Source organism: Clytia hemisphaerica, unplaced genomic scaffold (assembly GCF_902728285.1).
Source record: "Clytia hemisphaerica strain Z4C2 unplaced genomic scaffold, Clytia hemisphaerica genome assembly, whole genome shotgun sequence".
NCBI lineage: Eukaryota > Metazoa > Cnidaria > Hydrozoa > Leptothecata > Clytiidae > Clytia > Clytia hemisphaerica.
In genome coordinates, this window is record NW_027103994.1 from 1,580,599 (window position 1) to 1,599,796 (window position 19,198).

The window sequence follows — 19,198 nt, forward strand, 5'->3', positions numbered from 1 at the left end:
GAGCTAAAAATAACAGTATTTATATAAAATTGACATTTCTCTCTTTGTCCTTCATCCTATCGAATCAAGTATGCCACAAAGGAGTACCCTGTAGTCACTTTTCCTTCGTAATAGAAACTTGATAGGTCAATTTTCAGAGTTTTTGACGCAATTCAAAGCATAACTTTAAGATTTATAACGAATATTTTATTTAATACTTTTAAATTTTGAATTGAAAATTTGTCCTTCCTCTTTCCATTAATGTAATTACAAAAGGATTGATTCTTAAAAAAACAACTCATAAGACTCGACCACTTCGTTGGGTGAAACATCTTTGTGGCACACCGGTTATAAAAGTTTTTCATCATGTGCAAATGTAGCATTAAATATATGAAATAATATTTACAGTTAAAAACCCTCTTGGCGAGGTATTTAAAGACAAGAAAATATCAGAAGGGTTCGAATTTTTGCCGCAGAGTTGTAAAGTTGCTTTATCTCGTTTACCGCATTAGAATGACAAGCATAAATAGCGTGTAGCTGAATGGGCTTTTCCAGAAAAAAAAATTTACCCCCACTGTTGAGGGTATTGATTTTTCGAAGTATCGAACCCCCTGGATATCCTACTTTATTCTACTTTATTAGTAAATATGCTCAACCACCTAGATATCGTATTTTTTACTTGAAAAGACACTTTACCCCTGGATATCCGCTCCCTTGTAGATATTTAACCCCCTGGATATCCACTTTTGAACAAAAATCGTTAACCCCTTAGATATCTGATATCTTCAACAGGGGGGGGGGCGGACTATTTCTGGAAAAGCCCAATGTAAACCTCAGATTATGCTTCAAAGATATAACAACGCTAATATCAATCTTGAACAAACGCCTTCCACCCGAAAATCGACTCATGGGTTTTTAAAAGAAGCTTTGTTTAATTTAGCCGGAGGTTTAGCTGTTGTCCTTGGCTTCAGGTTTCCAGGCTGTTTTTTCCGCTTGTTTAAATTCTGCTCGTTTGAGGACGCAGTGCCAGTACTGGGGTCCTTGGTCTTCTTTTTCTGTTTGAACAGTGATGCAAAGTCAACTTTATTTGTTGTTTTTGATGGTTTGTGGTCGTTTTCTTTTTGGAATATGTCTTCTTTTAGTCGATGTGGAAGGCAGAAACTGAACCATTGCTAAGACGAAAAAACAGCTTATAGTAACAGTTGACACTATGACAAATGCAAAAATATCTTCCGTATTCCGCTGTATAATTCGTTTCATCCCGAGAAAAATTCTCAATACCTAATTTCATGATATTCATGACGTAATGTTTTAAACCGAAGCACCAAAGACAATTTAGGCGTTTGCCACAAGTTTTATTGTTTGATTAAAAACTAGTGGCTAGTCTTTTTTGTGTTTCCGTAAAAGTAACAAGCAGAAATCAATCGGACACATGTTCTTTGCAAACCTTCGCCTCAGGAGTGAGTCCATATTCGGTGTAAAGGAATTGCCATCCACGTATTCCCAAGTGTGTGACCATCATTCGGTAGTAATGACTGAATGACGGTGCAAGGTAATGCCATTGCAATGATAAATCAATCAGCCAAACCTCAATATTGCCATTTTCTGAAAAAATAAAGAGACACTAAAATATTATGTGTATTATTGTTACACTAAGTTCTATGGAAGCTGATATCTAGAAAAGTTCTATTGAAAAAATGTTGTTGTAGTGAGGTTAGCACAAAAATACTTCAGATGGTGATAAAAGCATGAAATTTGGCACAGATGATCCTTAGAGGGTCTAAAACTTAATTTTAAACAGTAACACCAAATTTTTCAACCTGGCCACCTACCAGATGACGTCATCAGGTGGCTGAAAAAAGATTTATTCTTTTAAATATATTTTTCTAAATATTCAAATTCTGATGGTTCCAGCTTGATGAAAATCGAGGTATAAAGCATGCCTTGAAAATCTTCCTATCAAAAGTTTTGAAGGTTGAAAGTTTGACGTTATCATAAGCCTTTCCAGGCAAAACCTAAAAATCCCGTAATAACGGAACTAGTTGACCAAATTTGGTGTTTTATACATGAATCCATGTCAAAATTCGAAGTTCCTTCTGATGCTTGGGTCTAAACGACATAGGAAGGCTTAAAACATCCAAAAAATTAGTCGGTTGTTTACTGTGTTCCTGAAGGGAGAACGCTGCCTTGATTTGCCTTGTAAATCTCAAAATCTAAGTTTTAGTATTCTGTGGGATTTAAAGCTTTTAATTAAATTTGAACATCAGAATCAGAAAAAGCAATGAATTAAAAGCAATAAAATTAAGTTTTAGACCCTCTAAGGATCATCTGTGCCAAATTTCATACTTTTATCACCATCTGAAGCGTGAAGTATTCTTAGTTTTTATATGCTAACAGACAGCTCAATATTGTTGATATCTATCCGCAGTAGACGTTTGTTTCGTCTTTCCAAAGGACTCGTCAGTGCGGCTCGAGTAAGCAATCGTACATAATTTTTTTAGCAAAGGCAAAAACAACTTTTACACAAAACTGCGCCGCACAAGCACAAAGTATGATAATTATTTTCTTAATTCTTCTTTTTCAGCATAAAAGACGCGCATCCTTTCTATATCACAAAATATATCACGAAGTTGAAAATGTGGCACTTCCCTGTAGTAAAAACGCCCCATGCCCAGAAGTTTATCCTTTAAGCAACACATCATTAACAAACAACAACAAACACAAAAACAGCATTTATGTACGCGTTTTTAGCCGATCAGATTGCTCATATTTTTCATGTTGACCATAAAGCTATAATCATTCAAGAATCTACTTATACCTTTGAAAAGCAGGCAAACTTTTCCATGTTGCCCGTCTGAGCTAATTTCCATGATCTTCTGATTGAAGTTTGGAATTGGTCTTTGATTCACTAAACCAATATAAGAAGAAATTAGATAAAAGGTCCAAAATTACAAGTAGCTCACAATAGCAGACGCTATTTCTAGCACAATCGGTGCCATAAACAGGTAATTAGATATTTGATTGAGATTAACAATGACAAAAGGTCCTAGTTACTTAGCACAATCGGTGACATAACAAAAGATGATTTAAAAACAATACAAGTGATACATTTATGGACCTACCTGGTTATGCATTTAACACATTTATAATTCATATCTACGTGAGCATGAACGTTAAACAATCATTCAGAACACAAATAGTGACGATTTATTAAAATTAGTCGTTTGTTTCTTATAAAAAAAACGTTTAGAAACCAAAATTTCATGCTCTTGAAATATTCTTTCATATTCAAGACTTCGTGAGCATAAAAAGACATCTATTTCATCAAAAAATTGAGTAATTTGGCTAAGAACATTGATGTATGCTTATTAATAGTGATTCTTATAGATAAAGATGCGTTTTTTGAGCTGAATAGTTTTTTTACAAAAATCTGCTTGACCCATCTTTTACCTACTTTCATGCAAAAAATCAGAAAAAAACAACGATCGAATATTCAACAATGTCCAAAAAACCCTTTTTTAAGCCGTTTTTTGGCCCAAATTTGCCTAAAAACATTTTTTTTCGAAAATCGGGCTCAGTCACATTCGAGGGTTTATTGTTATGCATCTTTGTGCAAAAAATCATAAAGAATGAAAGAGCCAATCTCGAGAAAAGCTAATACCTAAGTAATCGATAATGTGCTTATAAAAAAATATCGAATTTGGCCAGTTTTTTCTATAAAAACACGCCAAGCAACCAAAATTTCATGTCTAAACACACATATTCTTTAAAAGTAAGCCCTCATGAGCAAAAAAAACATCTATTCATAAAGAAATTGAGTAATTTGACTAAGAACATTGATGTATGCTTATTAATAGTGATTCTTATAGATAAACATGCGTTTTTTAAGCCAAATAAATTTTTTTGCAAAGATCTGCTTGAGCCATCTTTTACCTATGATGGTACCCTACTTTCATTCAAAAAATCAGAAAAAATTAATGATCCAATTTTTCACAGAGTCCAAAAAACCCGTTTTTTAGCCGTTTTTTGGCCCAAATTTGCCCAAAAAAATTTGTTTTCGAAAATCGGGCTCCGTCACATTTTGGCCACCACCGTTTTGCACCTTTGTACCAAAAATCAAATGATTCCTATGATTCAATCTCGAGAAAAGCTGGTAACGAACGGACGGACGGACAGAGGTGAATTTATAGGACCTCCACCCCACCGGGGTAGGTCCAAAAACTCGGCCATACTGGTTAAAACTGGTTAATGCAATCAAACACAAAGTGACCTTCCTTACTTCATTCCTTCAAACGTTCAAAGGATATATCAAGAAATTCTAACGATTACTACTGTATTTAGAAATTAATAATAATATAAGTTTGTGCTTTTTAAGTAATAAATTCTGAAAATTTTTAATTTTAGCGAGAACTTATTTTGCCGATTGACAGCATAAAATCTGTACTATTTTGCCTTATTTGAAGCTTTTTTTGTGAGCTCAAGAAGCTATTTAGGCAAAATACCAAAAAATTTAATTTTGGCGAGAACTTATTTTGGCAAGTGAGTATAATATTCAATTTTGGCGGAGACTAATTTTGGCGAATTTTGTCTAAATTCGCCGAATTCGCCAAAAGTAGTTCTCGCCAAAATAAGTTCCCTTAAGCTAATAAAATTCAAATGAGAAATTTGAGGTGGGGAAATAATTTAGTATCAAACCCTTTATGTCCATTGTGAAATCTTCGGGCAGCTGAAAATCTTGTAGAGTCAAATCGTTACGGTTCATTCGCATAGCCAAACCATTCAAACATTCGATGGGATTAATCTCGATCAAGCCAATTTCAATTTCATCGTCTGGCAAAATAAAACTATAACTTATTGAAAATTCAGGAAGTTTGGCGAAATAAGAATACAGAAGTTGACTTGGGCTTGTTAGAACAAACTCTCCACATAGGCTGCCAGTATCCCTCTGATTTGCTTAGATTTAAGGGATGCATATCGGCCCCAAAATCACATCAACTCTTTTGAGGTGGGAATCGTTGATGTCACTAAAATTTTAGCATAGGAAGGATATTATGGTACTACACGAGTTCATAAGTTTGATATTTAATCAGATCTGGTGACAAAAGTTGAATAAAAGGGATCACACACCACATTTAAAACATGATTAGCGTGTTCTTCCAGTCTGATTCGCATCCCTTACAACAAAAACAAAAACTATTCCAGGGATTTCATTCTTGTTTATGATTTAAATTTTAATTCAAGATAATATACAGTAGAGTCTCTTTATCTCGAACATCTACAACCAGAATTTTTTCCTTAACTCAAACAAGCTTTCTCGTCCTTTCAGTCAATAATGCCTAATCCTTAACTCGAGATTTCATTAACTCGAACTAATTTGGGGTGAGTTATTCTTCTGCTTTGTTCAAAGCATTATGACAGTTTGAGAAGTCAAAACCAAGTGAAACACTAGGGGAAGGGTAGCACCACGTACCATTGAATTTGATTTTCCACTGAATCAGTAGACCATTCATTGTTTCATAAAATTGTCTCAAGTCAGATGGTAATTGACATTGGTTGCCCTGAAAAAAGCATGAGGTAAAGACAAGATTAATATGTTAGCTGAACCTTTTCTTACTAAAGAAAATTATAAGAACATAAGGCTTCGATGGACTAAATATTAAATGCAAGTGCAAGTTAAGAACACTTTCAGGCTTTGCAAACTCTTAACACCAAATTTTATGGTAAATAATAATAATAATATGCCTAGCCTCGGTGTCGAGTAAAATACTAACAAGTTTATATACATATGTCTACTACAAAAGGGTAAATACTATGAAAACTATCTTCTTTTTTGTTTTCTTCGTTCATAGCTCTGAATACGTTTTTCATTTAACTTTGTACATACTTTCTTTGTACCAGAGCGCCATCTAGTTCTGTTCAAAGCAAGTTCTTGCCACGTTTCTAACAAATCTCCAATTTTCAAGAGAGATTTAATATTATCTTTATATCGGAGTTTAGGTCTGCCGATTGGTCTGGAGCCATCAGTTCTTTCTCCATATAACAACATTTTCACGTGTCGACTATCATCCATCCTGACAACATGCCCAAGCCATCTTAACTTGCTTTTGGCAAGCGAAATCTCAACATCTTCTACGTTTGATCTTTTCAGTACGTCTTCGTTGCTGACAAAATCATCCCATTTGATTTTCAAGATGGTTCGTAGATGCCGTTGTTGAAATGTACGAAGTTGACGGATTTCGTGAGCGTATAGTGTCCAGGTCTCACTCCCATACAATAGAATAGGCATGAGACATTGCTTGTATACACTCAATTTGGTGGATGTGGTAAGGTCATGGTTATTGAACACACGCTGTTTCAAACGTCCATATGCACAGGATGTTGCCTGAATGCGTGCTGTAATTTCCTCCCTCAGCGTGCAATCAGATGAAACGAAACTTCCAAGGTATTTGAAGCGGTTGACATTCTTTAACGGTGATTCGTTGACAAAAAATGTGATTTCAGGACCGATGCACATGGTTTCTGTCTTCTTAACATTTATCATAAGTCCGAAACGAATAGAGGTGAGATTGTAGGATGTAAGAAGCGTTTGTAATCCAGGACCTGTATTGCTAGCGATGGCAATATCGTCGGCGTATTGAGCTTCACGAAGATACTCAAGGAAGACCTTTGATTTTGCTTTAAGTCTTCTCAAGTCGAAAAATTTGCCATCAGTTCGGAATCTGATCAGTACTGAGTGTTCGTGTTTGATGTCTTTGTAGGCAACCCAAAGTAGAATAGCAGCGTAGATACCGTATAAAGTGGGAGCCAGCTTACTTAACCTTGTTTGACACCACTGTTGTAATTGAAAAGGTTTGACATTTAACCATCGATTATGAGGCGGGCTTCAACATTCGTATAAAGCATTCTGATCAAGCTGACAAGTTTCTGAGGACAACCAATTTTTTCAAGGATAGCGAAGAGTAGGGGACGATCAACGGTATCGAAGGCTTTGGTGAAATCGATGAAAGCGATGTAGAGGTGGCATTGCTGTTCGCGGGTTTTTTCCATCAGTTGACGTAGGGTGAATATACCATCGACTGTTCCTCTACCGCTTCTGTAGCCGTATTGCGATTCAGGGTATACATTAGGAAGCAGGTTTTGAATTCTTTGTAAAACAATGTCTGCGATGACTTTTCCCACTGTACTCAATAGTGATATTCCACGGTAGTTACCACACTCACTCCTATCGCCTTTTTAGAAGAGGATACATATGTTAGGGTTGATCAATTCTGCTGGAATGTTGTCATTCTCCCAAAGGATATTGAAGATCTCCAATAGGTATTCTCGAAGTGCTTCACCTCCAAAAACAATGATTTCCGGAAGGATCCCATCTGGACCAGGGCTTTTTCTTAATTTTGTGCTTTTCAGTGCCTTATCAATTTCATCTCGAGCAATTGGTACAGCAAGTGAATTGTCGATAGGAAGCTGTCGAACTTCATTCAGAACGGATTCGTCAGTGTCCGATCTGAGGTTAAGTAATTCAGAGAAGTGCTCGACCCATCTTCTTTTGATTTGAGTTGCGATAACCAAAAGCGTGCCGTCCTTGGAGCGTATCTGATTAGTAGACTTGGATTTAGGACCGTATATTTCACGTAAAGTCGCATAAAAGTCTCTAATATTGTTCTCGAGATAAAACCTCTCCATCTGATTAGCTTTTTCAACAAACCAATCATTTTTCATTTGACGAATACGTTTCTGAAGCTCGTTTCTATTAAGATGTTTGTTTCTTAGAAGAGCAAGAATCTGCACATCATTATCATCAAACCAATCGTGAGATACTTTCTTTGCTTTTTCAGAGATCAGTTCGGTGGCGGATTGTAAAGTAGATTTTAAGGAGTTCCAGTCACATGGTCTACTCACGAGGTTGTCATTGAGGTAATCTTGTAGTTGCTTTATTTTATCTGCGTTCATGTTCAAGAAAGGTTTTCGAGGCGGTTTTTTACCTTTTCTTCTCTTTTTAAGGGAGAAGGAACACATCTACAAATTAAAAGTCTATGGTCGGTGAAACAGTCAGCACGGATATCGACTTTAGTGACATTGATGCTATGCTTTGCCGATGTGTTGGCGATAACGTGATCGATTTGGTGCCAGTGTTTGGAACGTAAATGTTGCCAGGTGCATTTCAGGGCGTTTGGAAGTTGAAACATTGATCCCATAACAGTAAACTCATTCTCGGTACAGAAATTAAGAAGCATTAAACCGTTTAAGTTCATTCATATGGTAAACTAAACATCAATATTCACAAAATAGTAAAAATAAAAACATTTTAGGAACATTTTAAGGCTTTATTAAAAGAGCATGCAATGTACCTTTAATAGGGCTCCCCCAACCGTTTGCGTGAATGCGTTAAAATTTAAAAAGAATTGCGTGAATGCGTGAATTGGAAGGCCTTGCGTGAACAAAAATTGCATGAATTTGGGAAAAAAATTGCGTGATTGCGTCAAATGAAGGTCCGCTGGGGGGGGGGACTCTTTAATTATCATTCTTGTTACACGTTTTTTTATAAGAAAATCCAAATTTTTTAAAGCCTTCGGATGTTCTTAAAAACTTTTTAAAGGTTAATTAGGCCAAAAAATGTTCTCGCCATTTCTGAGTATTTTAGTCCATTTTCTGAAGAAATGTGGTGTTTTAGAGTCATAAAATGTTCTCAAGTTGTTGTTAATATTTTTGACATCGAGGCCTTATGTTCTTATATAATTTCTTATAAAAACACCTGTAGGTCATCATAAACTTGAAGAAGTTTAGTCGTAAAATGAAAGAACAAATAATTAGGAATAATGTTCAAACCTCTTCCCAAACAGTGAGCATGTTTTTTGACACGGCTTCATTCTGTTTGAATTTGATGTCACAAACGTATGGCTTTTCCTCTAGATAATCATGTGAAAGTTGAGATAACAAACAACCTTTTATTAAAAGACTGTTGTAAGAAAGTGTCATGAGAAGAGATCGCATAAAAAGAAAGTTTGGAAAAAATGCCAACAACAATACAATAAATCGACTCATTTACACGGCCCTCGCGATAGGAGATTTAAAAAATAAAAACTCTTGAAATTTTGACTACTTTTTATGGAAAATTGTATCTTTTTTGGGCTAAGACAGTGTACTACAGTGCACATTTCACTTTATCTTCCACTCTCTCCAGGTAAGATCCCTTGATCTGAGTCTATTAGTCAGAAATTTTAGAAGGCGTGGAAGGCCCGCACTTACGAAGTAAGGCAATCAAGCCAAATGTGGCATGACTTAACGTTTCTTCACCAACTTTGTCCATTTCTTCATTGTAGATCTTATTGTATCACATTTTTATTTTTTTTCAACCTTTTTTTTTTGTTTTACTCTGAAAAATGAAAAAGAAAATGAGCACTGAAATTCATCATAATCATGTATATTAATCAAATAAGGTGAAATCATATTCAAAGTTACATCCGAGTTACATCTGATGATTGCTTAGAGCATGAAACTCCGAGTTATGGATTTTTAAATTTTTTGGTTTTGAAATATATTTTTTAATTATGTATATTAGAAATTTTAAGATATCGTATAAAGTAGAAAAAAAATTAAGCATCTTCTAGCAAAGTCACAATTTCAAAAAGCAAATCAACCAAATTTGCACCAGACATAACCTGACCAAATATGGTAGAGACAAGAAAGCTCACATCAAAAGATCGGTTTAAAAAATTGGTGTAATTGTAAACGTATTGGATAAATTATAGTCCATATATTTATGATATATAACTTTTACATCACAATATTGAAAAACAGTGCAATGGAGCCTATAGTTCAAAAATGACTTATGAAGAAATAAACTGTTGATTTTCATTTATATGGATGACATCTCTTTGACTGTAAAAATATCATCTGAGAATACCATTGAGAATTCCTCAGTTTCTTTTGTTAGTTTCAATGCATAAAATTTGGAATATAACATGACCAAATCAGCTTTAAGATTCTGCTGAAAATCTTCTGACAGAATTCCATATTGTCCAGATAATATAGACTCTTTGAAATTCTCGGCAGTTATATCATATGGAAGTATAGCATTAATCATCTGAGGTCTAGTATCTCCAAAATGTATCACTTTTGATCTTTGAAAGCGTACTTTGATTTTTATAAACATCAAATGTATCTTGTATTCTTTTCCACATTTAGGACAGTATCTAACTTTGACCGAACCTTTATTATGAGAAACGATTCCTTTACGCACAGCATAAAAGCAAAACATGCAACTTTCAAAAACAGTATTCTCGATATTTTCAAAGGGTAAATGTACATTTGAATTATCTCTACTGCAAACAATGGAGCCATCATGATCAAGAAAGTCAACCTGTTCAACATTATAACCATCACAAAAAACTTCATGATCATTGTTGCTGGTAGATTCAACTGATTCGATTCTAGATTCATTGGTACTATATAGCTCTTGTTTGTTTGAATATTTGTTAAGTTTTTGGTTGACTTGTGTAGCTCTGATGACAACATTAGATTCTCCCTTTGTTGTTTCTGTTATATGATTCCATTGCTGTCTTGTGATATTCAGTCTCATTTTTAATCCATGAGTGTCCTCTAAATCTGCAAATAACATTGAAAAAATGGTTACACCTAAGTATGGCTTTTAAGACAACAATTAAGATCTGATGGTGATTCAGTATTTAAACAAGAAAATACAATGAGCTATAGACTTTAAATCCAAAAAACAACGATAAGTTTATACGTAACGAGATGAAGTGATATCCAATCTTACCTAAATACCCAAAATAATGGCCTTCTAAGAGCGAATCATTTTGAGTTGAGTTACACAGTCTTGCTTGCACGAGATCAAACTTTTCACTTCTTTCATTAAAATCACTTTCTGCTTTTGTACTTGTAGTATTAGAATTATAAGAAGGTGTAATGATAGTTTCTTCACTTGGCGAAAACAAGTAACTGTGATTAATATGTAACCAATGATGCAGTCTGTGGATACTGCTCAAAATCTTGTCCTCTGAAACAGTAAAGTTTAATGGGTTATTTCAGTGATGAAAAAGATAATATTTCTAAAGTGAATAATATTTCTTAACTACTTTTTTCAGTCATTCCAAAACCATATTAAATGCATACTTTCAGAACAAAACAGTAATATTCACGTGCAGAAAATTTTAAAAACATATTTTTTAAGACAGGTGCTTATTGTTTCATAGACATTGCTTGGTCAAAGGAAAGCTTTTCTTCTCTGAAAAGGAATGGACTTTTGAGATGAAAATGTTTCCAATATTCAGCATAGTGAACGGAATTAATTTTTTGACTGGATACCACAGGTACGCACCACCAACCCGGCACCATTTGATAACAGCCAAAGAGTGCTCAAAATGCATAAATGATTGGTATATTGGCCCTTTTGAAACTGTTTTTTCAAGAGCAAACATATTCATGAACCATATTGGGAATATGATGTTTTACCTTTTGATGGTTTTGGCAGAGCATTTACATTCTTAAAATTACATAAAGTTGATGAATCTGTTGTTTTACCAATTTTGCGATTACCAGTTGCAGTAAACATTACATCTGTCAACAAAACAACGTCTCCAACTCCAACATTTCTTACCAACGTTGAATGCTCTCCCCAAAATGAAATTGTTGTATAAAATTCTGTTTGATCTCCAACAAGAACAGACGCTAAATCTATGCTGCTACCAGCATCTAATCCATGATTGACAGCTATGGCACGCACTGGAGTACTTTGAAGTATCACTACAACCAGATTTACTTTTTCCTCAGAACTTTTGACATCTTTGAGTTGCGTTAAAGCAATATCTGAAAGTTTTGTGATACTTTCTTGCCTTTCATCTGTAATTGAATTTTAAAAATTTCTAAGAACCATATAAAACGTTAAAATGTAATCTTTCCATGAGCCTCTAAAATTGTTTTGAATTTTAAAGTGCATTTAGTAATTAAATAAAACTTCAGGCTTGATATAAAAGAATTATTTAATGTATTTTTTGCTGTTTTTTAAAAACAATGCTAACGATTTTACCTTTTTGCAGAGTCTTTGGAGTTTTAGAAAGTGGTGTCTCGTCAGACTGTTGATTTTGTACTTTTGTTGCTAATAGAATATCTAAATTTACTGTTTCTGAGTTTGTGAGAAGTTGATCAAAATCAATGTATTTATTTGCTGTAGTCCTGTCAATTGAATCAAGGTTATGACAACTTTGCTGACTTTGATTTATTGAAACTGAATTGGCAAGTTCAGAAAAATCATCATTATCTTGAGAAAATCTTTCAACTAAATGATTATGTAGCTCCAGACGTGTGTATTTGATAGTTCTCCATTTGCTTTCAACTGAATTCCTCCTTTTGTGTCTTTCTGTGTCATTTTCTGAAGAATATAAAATTTTTGAAAACTTGGCATTACAATCAGGCAAATTTCCAGGATTTGAGGCTGCTACCATCTTTAAGGTAATGGGTTTTGAATGTGCCTCAAGTGCAATGAAAAATATTTAGGGTAGGAGGTTCCAGGGAAGAGAACTGGTGGAGTTTAGGGGTTGCAAAGTTTCCAGACAATTTTGCTTTTATTGTAGACTATAGTGCTAAAATATTGCACTGTATACTGGACATTTCTACCTAAGAAAATATATCAAGACTGCTCAAGTGTTATAAGAACAAAGCTACTCAAATAGAGCACTTTCATACGTTATCTCGTAGCAGAAAATCCCTGGTAATAATTATGTCTGAAAGTATGTACATAATTATCTATCAGTATGAATCAATGGTTTAAAAAATTTTAAGTTAGCAGTTTTTCTGCAAATATGAACATTGGCATCTGAAATCTTCAAAGGGCTTATTCTAAGAAAAAGAATCTTACCAATGTTATGAACTAGTCTTGGGGCACCTGTGAAGATGTGAACTTGGGATACAGATGGACTTTTAACCACCATTTGCGAATCTTAAAAAAGATTAAACCATAATGAAGCAAAATAGAGACAATTTTTCAGAAGAGTAAGTATATTCATCTCGTGGCTGTCGGCCGAGCCGGGAGTGAGGGAGTCTATCCCCTTTTCTATTTGCGCTAGACCTGGGAGATCGAATACTGAGGTGGAGTGCCATACCTACTCTCAGCTCCCAGTAACTTACCGCCTAGATGAGATTACCCAATCTAAGCTACTCATCCGCTGGGTTGGCGGTGACCGGGGATCGAACCAACAACCCTTAGATTGTAAGGCGAATGCTCTACCGACTGAGCTACCCGGTCACATTTTCAGAAGAAGCTCAACTCAATACCGTAAACGGCCATAACTTGCAACGAAAAACAGCGTTTTTTGACTAAACGATGCTATATCTTTTAACCTAGAAAAGTTATAGCAATGAAACTTTCACAAAATAAGCTTCTACCTTATTCCTTTTTAGATTACCATACATTGATCCAAACAGAAACTTCAATCGAAAACGTCGTTAATCCAAAGATGACCAAAAAATTTTCTTCAAAGTCCACAACTTGCAACGGTGCTAATTTCATAACAACAACATACTGAACACGCGCCAACTCTATCACATGAAAAAAATTAGATTTCAACAAATTTTAATAGCATAATTAAAAAATGGCACAACGATGGAGTGCGTTGTTGTAGACAAAAGACGGATCAATTTGTGAATTACGATTACTTCTCACACATGCAAATTCATAATTGGTTCGGCTTTTTTATGACGATAAGGGAACATTTGCAAAAACATCGATAGAAAGACGGGGGGCATTACTAAGCGGAGAAGCTCAGTGTAACGAAGATCTGGGATTTTGTACCTTCGACGAGTTGAATGATAATTCTACACCCCCATCTCAATTAAAGCAAAACAAAGTCTACTTTAATTGGATTAATTTTCGCGAATTTATATTATCGCTTTTTTGCAAATGTTTGCCTTTCATTCACGAAAATAAAATCTTGCTAAATTGCGTGTCGCGAACGCGATTTGAACATTTAAAGAACATTCTCGAAAAGAGAAGAAACGAAGAAACATTTCGAAATTTCTCGACACGTTGTTTATGACGTAAACTGAGCACGTTTGTACATTACATAAACTGAACTCAGCAATTCTCATTGTACATAAACGACTTTGGCAAGTTTAAAAGCGCTAACTCATCGGACTTGAACGTGACGTAGAACACGTACTAAATCTTCATTATATTTGAACAATAGGTCTTTTATTTTGCTTTGTTTAGGATTTTCATTATATCAGCAGTTTTTGAAGTAGTATATAAGTAGGGAATATTTCTAGGGTATTTTAGAGTTAAATTTTAGTGATAAAGAAGATATACGCTATTCAAGCAATAAGGAACTCTCAATCAATTTAGGTTCCTAAAACATCGAATCATAGCCGCAATAATTACATTGCGAGAGAAAACTGAGTTGCGAAATTCAATACTCGCAAAACTTTCGTTTTGCAATCGCCGATTAGTGAATATATATAAATTCAAAAAAACGAACCTTTTGCCTCGCAAAATTACAGCTTACAAAAATTAATCCAATTAAAATATGCTGAGATGAAAACGAAATAAAATATTGAATTAAAAGTTGGGATTACGACGGCAGGTTACGGTAACAAATCAAGGACCATCATCCGTACCTTATTGTGATTTACCATCTTATGGGACTCAAAATTTGGAAATAGCGTATAGGTGGATTTCCATGAAAATTGTTGAGTGAAAAATGTTGCCGAATTCGCCAAATTTGTAAGGCAAGAAGTCTTCCCTTAACAAAATGGAAAGTTTTATCGAAATATAGTACTAGATGTTTTTGACTGGAGAGATTCAATCATATATAATATATACTTTCATAGGGATAGAACATTAAAAACGTAAAATTTTTCTCGGGAAGAATCTTTAGCAAATATTATTGGGTATCACTATTTGCGTGTTTCCACAAAAAAACAACCACCTTGCTCTTTCAAATTATAAGTTTGACACATTTTTTTGGTGGTGATAAAACACAAAATGAAGACATTCGAGGAAGATTATAGGCTCGGGAAAGCTTATACGTTTAAATAACGGTTTAATATATTATTGTTTTAAGTCTTTCGTCTTCTACCGTTGGAATCCCCGATCCTCGTCATAGTATGCCAAATTCATTCATCGTTTTGCTATTGAACTTTACTTCCGGGGTGAGAGAGTGTTTTTGATCTTATGTATTATATAATTACAGAATCTAATTTTTGCATTGAATCTTTGAATAGATACAAAAAAGTTCGTCCCCGTTGATTTCATCCCCATTCGAAATCCATCCAATGTAAAAAATTGCACTCCAAAACCATCTTCATTGTGTATTTTAAAGCTTGGAACAATAGAATTCCTATCCCCATAGAGATTTTGATAGAAATTATTGGCCCCGTTGTGGGAAAAAATTCCACCGGGGCTTTGAGACAGGTGTTTCGGCATGACATGATTTACCGTATTTATATATAGGAGATTTGTAAAAATTCGAGAAGAAAACGGATATTTACTTTTTACCATGTATCCCGTCACTGTCTGCCCGGAGTTCTGCGTTCGCAAAGAGTGACACCTCTAACTGAGAAATGATTGTCTAATACGCTACTCCTTCTCTGTTCCCATTGACGAGATACCGGAATATTCATCAGAATACTCATCTTATCTTCATCAGAATACTCATAACGCTCATTTGACGTTGACTTTGCACACACCCCTGTCTCACAATCTATATCGATCGACGAAACGTCCATACCAGTGTTACATATACTTCTTTTACACCCCTGTATCTTAACTAAATTCGGAACAGGTTTGTAGGAAAAATAATCACTTTTGATTAAAAAAGTTCTTAAAAAATTCAAAATTAGCGTGTACAGGGTGTTTTTTCTTTTCCGAAGCTCTTATCCTTCTTGCATTTCTTATACTCTTACAAATTGGCTCTGATATTACTCCTCATTCCTGAAGGGTTGCTTTTTTTATCCGTCCTGTCTTTTGGTCATTTTTCTTCCGTAAATTCAACGAGTTGTAGAACTTATTTCAATTAAATTTTTCTTATAAAAGAAAACGCACTTGAACAATCCTTGACCCCCCTGATCGTAAATTGATGATTACAGTGTTAACGACGAATGATTTTATTGATGTCTTTTGAGGCACTTTTTTATGACACCAGTCTTGTTCTTAACATGATTAGTTTTCGTAGGGACATTAGGAAGCAAACTTCAGCTGAGATCCTTCAGTTACATGGTTGATTGATTTAACATGTAAGCATTGGTAATTATCCAATTTATGCATCGAAACGTCTCTTCGTTGTGAAATGTAATCTAGCACTTCAATCGAAGAATACGGAAGAACGGAAAAACTGTACGAGCTGCGGATTTCGACCCAGCAAGGCCTCGTCTTTCTTCTTTCGAACTTTCTAGAAATCGCATCGTAAGAGAACGTCAATCGCCCATGCGTGGGGTTTATTGGAGTGACCTAATTATTTTCACTTTTTCATCTTCATCTTCGCAACAAATTATTCAATCGGGCTTGTTTTGCTTGATTAACGTGTAGTTTAACATTTCGAACATTCCCTGAAAAAATGAAAGAAAACGAAGCAATCAACGTGGAGAAAACGTAAATAAACAAAGCTGTTGCAAGTTAAGTCCGTGTTGCAAGTTATGGCCGTTTACGGTACACCGTTTTCATGTCTCGGGAAACCCGGGTGGCCCGTCTTGCGGAAGGTCTCGGATTTTCGAACTTGGTAGGAAAAATAGGCGGTGGGTGTGGCGTTCAGTAAAGTAAACAAACCACATTTTTGTTGTTCTCCTTCCCCTTTTTCCTTAAAATCAAGGATTTGCACTGAAATCATTTATTTTGATATAAAACAAGTCTTCCTCCAAATGTTTGAACAAAAAATCCAAAAAAATTGTGCAATTTAGAACATCTTTTTCGAAAAAAGACCCAAATGCTTGCACCTCTTAATATTTCAGTATAAAGGCAGTATTTGTCCAGTTGAAGCTATATCTCTACATATATTTCTAGTTTTTCACTATTTCTAGCATTATTTTCAAGAAATATACATCTTTTATTCAGAAAAAAGTCATGGTGGTGTCTTTCTTGGTCTTTGTTGTTGCTATTTGAGATAAAGGCAACACTCCTGAACCACTTTCGACTGTTTATTTTTTGAAGAAAGCTCGCGAAAATTTTTCAACAACAAAATGGCTGAAAACAATCTAGTCCCGCTGCTGAGGTCGAAAATTGTTTCGTTTCGTGATACATCTCTTAGATCTAACTTTTTTTGGTGGAAACTCGCGAATTAGTATGTGTAGATTACAAAATCGAAAAGTTTCCGCGATTTTCTAGTGCAAGTGTCGAGAAAATCGACTTAAAAGTTGACTTTTATCGAGTTTATCGATTTTAATCGATTTTCATGAACTTAAACAGTTTCTAGGTCATGAGTTCCGTGAGAGGTCCTAAAGCCGACAGCCCAGCTTAAAGCCGATGGGGTCTTTCAAAGATACAAACTAAAATAAAAACAAACCTTTCGCTGTGACGCAACGAAGATACCAAAGTGTCAACTAAACTGAGAGATTTGATACATTGAACCAATTGAACCAAATAACAATAATTGCTTCTTATAACAAAACATATTTTTTTATTGCAATATGCACAACGTCATAAATGACAACAGTAGTAACAGCATCATAAAAAGTAACGAGATGTTTTGATTTTCCAAAGCACACGAAAATATAAAAGAGGTCTGTGTACGAGCGTGCTCATTTTGAAACGTTACGTAATCAAGCCTGGTTTCTATTACTTTACACTGGCATTTGGCTTGATTGCGGGGATAGGACTTTGTGTAAGGATACATATAGACAACGTATATTACATTATATTATATATTCATGATAAGAATACAAATAGACGACGTATATTACAATTATTATGTATTCATGACACCTTGCTCCTATTCTAGTAAAGATAATATATGTCGTCAAAGAGTAACACTTAAATGAAGAGCTGTCCGATTGCGGGCCTTCCGTAAATAAACATCCGGACTTATCGGTGGTAAAGAGGGCGTTGATAGTTGCCGCCTCATTGATTCAATGTTTGTTATTCAAATTAGTGCTACCGCATCCGCCCTTTTTTTCAACTTCGCGCCATTTTTACAATTTTAGTCTGTTTGTTTCTTGATGGAAACCAGTCCAAGTTGTTTCGTATTTTTCCCGCACAAGTCACTTTTATTACAAAACTGTTATCATTTTAAACATGAGCAACTGATCCAGAATAAAAAGGTAATTATTTTTACAACTCGCACTTTTTAATTACATTAAATTGACATCTTGACATTGCAGCTATCTTGTTAGATGTTTTGTTTCGAGAGTTCTAGCAATAGTTTATCGTTCAACTTGGAGAGGGAATGTTTGTAAACATAGAATTTTTTTTCATAACAGTTATTTGGGGTGTCGGAATTAAGCTGGGCTGTCGGCTTTAGGACCTCTCACGGTTTTCACTTTTATGATGCATTTTGCTTGTAAATACTAAAAGCCATCAAAATATTACACTAATAATTAATTCAAGCGATGAAAATGTAGGAAAAACGGCTAAAATCGATAAAATCATCGATAAAACATCGAATGTCAACTGAAAAACTCCGAATGAGTCTGTAGACTTCAAAAGTTGTCTGATTTGGCTGAAATTTTGCACACTTGGCCCTTGGGTGAATATTTGCAGATCTAAGTTTTCATTTTTTGAAAATTTTGATTTTTGGGGTCACACCACTCATCTTCCCATTTTGAAAATCTATAATCACTGCTCTTGCAACCAACAACAGCACAAGTTCTCGATCTCGAACGTTTGGAAGATGGACGACTGTTGTTATTCGAAGCCATTACCCAACAAATACAGATGTGCAAAGATTGCAAAAGATTCAAAAATCAAAAAGTTGTAGGAAAGAAAGTCGACTGAAAACATAAACTGCTTCCTGCGACTGAGGTCCGTGCCAAGTTTCCTATCTTTTCCTACCATCAAAATAGGAATCGGCGCGAAGACCGTAATGCGCATGCTCAGCTGAGACATGAAACCCGTGTATTAGAACCTGTGAAAATTTATCATACAAATTCTAATATGGTATCATTGTATAACTCAAAAAAATTGATTCTGAAAAAAAGGCAATTGTGACGTTATCAAAATTACAATACAAACCGTCGAAATATCGAAATATGAAAAAAATCCGTAGTGGAACATACGCGA

General features: G+C 34.9%; 2 protein-coding genes across 2 annotated transcripts; both read right to left on the bottom strand.

Moving 5' to 3' along the window:
* Positions 1 to 294: 294 nt before the first annotated feature.
* LOC136811273 (tubulin polyglutamylase complex subunit 2-like) lies at positions 295 to 9,352 on the bottom strand. The gene is made up of 7 exons (XM_067067887.1): positions 9,226 to 9,352; positions 8,806 to 8,885; positions 5,450 to 5,537; positions 4,675 to 4,809; positions 2,798 to 2,887; positions 1,427 to 1,584; positions 295 to 1,151 (listed from the first exon to the last, which is right to left on the bottom strand). Exons 1-7 carry the CDS (start codon positions 9,284 to 9,286, stop codon positions 885 to 887), a joined length of 879 nt encoding a protein of 292 aa, XP_066923988.1. The 5' UTR covers positions 9,287 to 9,352; the 3' UTR covers positions 295 to 884.
* A 472-nt stretch (positions 9,353 to 9,824) lies between these two features.
* Positions 9,825 to 19,198, bottom strand: LOC136811275 (uncharacterized). Its single transcript, XM_067067888.1, has 6 exons — positions 19,151 to 19,198; positions 12,854 to 12,934; positions 12,026 to 12,367; positions 11,452 to 11,838; positions 10,757 to 10,996; positions 9,825 to 10,584 (listed from the first exon to the last, which is right to left on the bottom strand). The coding sequence occupies exons 2-6, from the start codon at positions 12,924 to 12,926 to the stop codon at positions 9,836 to 9,838; spliced, it is 1,791 nt and encodes a 596-aa protein (XP_066923989.1). The 5' UTR covers positions 12,927 to 12,934; positions 19,151 to 19,198; the 3' UTR covers positions 9,825 to 9,835.

Excerpts from the sequence above, each read along its gene's own strand:
- LOC136811273 (XM_067067887.1), bottom strand. The coding sequence starts at position 9,286 with ATGGACAAAGTTGGTGAAGAAACGTTAAGTCATGCCACATTTGGCTTG. Across the intron at positions 8,886-9,225 it reads TGGCTTGATTGCCTTACTTC|AGGAAAAGCCATACGTTTGT; the intron begins GTAAGTGCGGGC and ends ATGATTATCTAG. Across the intron at positions 2,888-4,674 it reads TTTCACAATGGACATAAAGG|TGAATCAAAGACCAATTCCA; the intron begins GTTTGATACTAA and ends ATATTGGTTTAG.
- LOC136811275 (XM_067067888.1), bottom strand. The coding sequence starts at position 12,926 with ATGGTGGTTAAAAGTCCATCTGTATCCCAAGTTCACATCTTCACAGGT. Across the intron at positions 11,839-12,025 it reads TCCAAAGACTCTGCAAAAAG|ATGAAAGGCAAGAAAGTATC; the intron begins GTAAAATCGTTA and ends ATTCAATTACAG. Across the intron at positions 10,997-11,451 it reads TCTGCCAAAACCATCAAAAG|AGGACAAGATTTTGAGCAGT; the intron begins GTAAAACATCAT and ends TTACTGTTTCAG.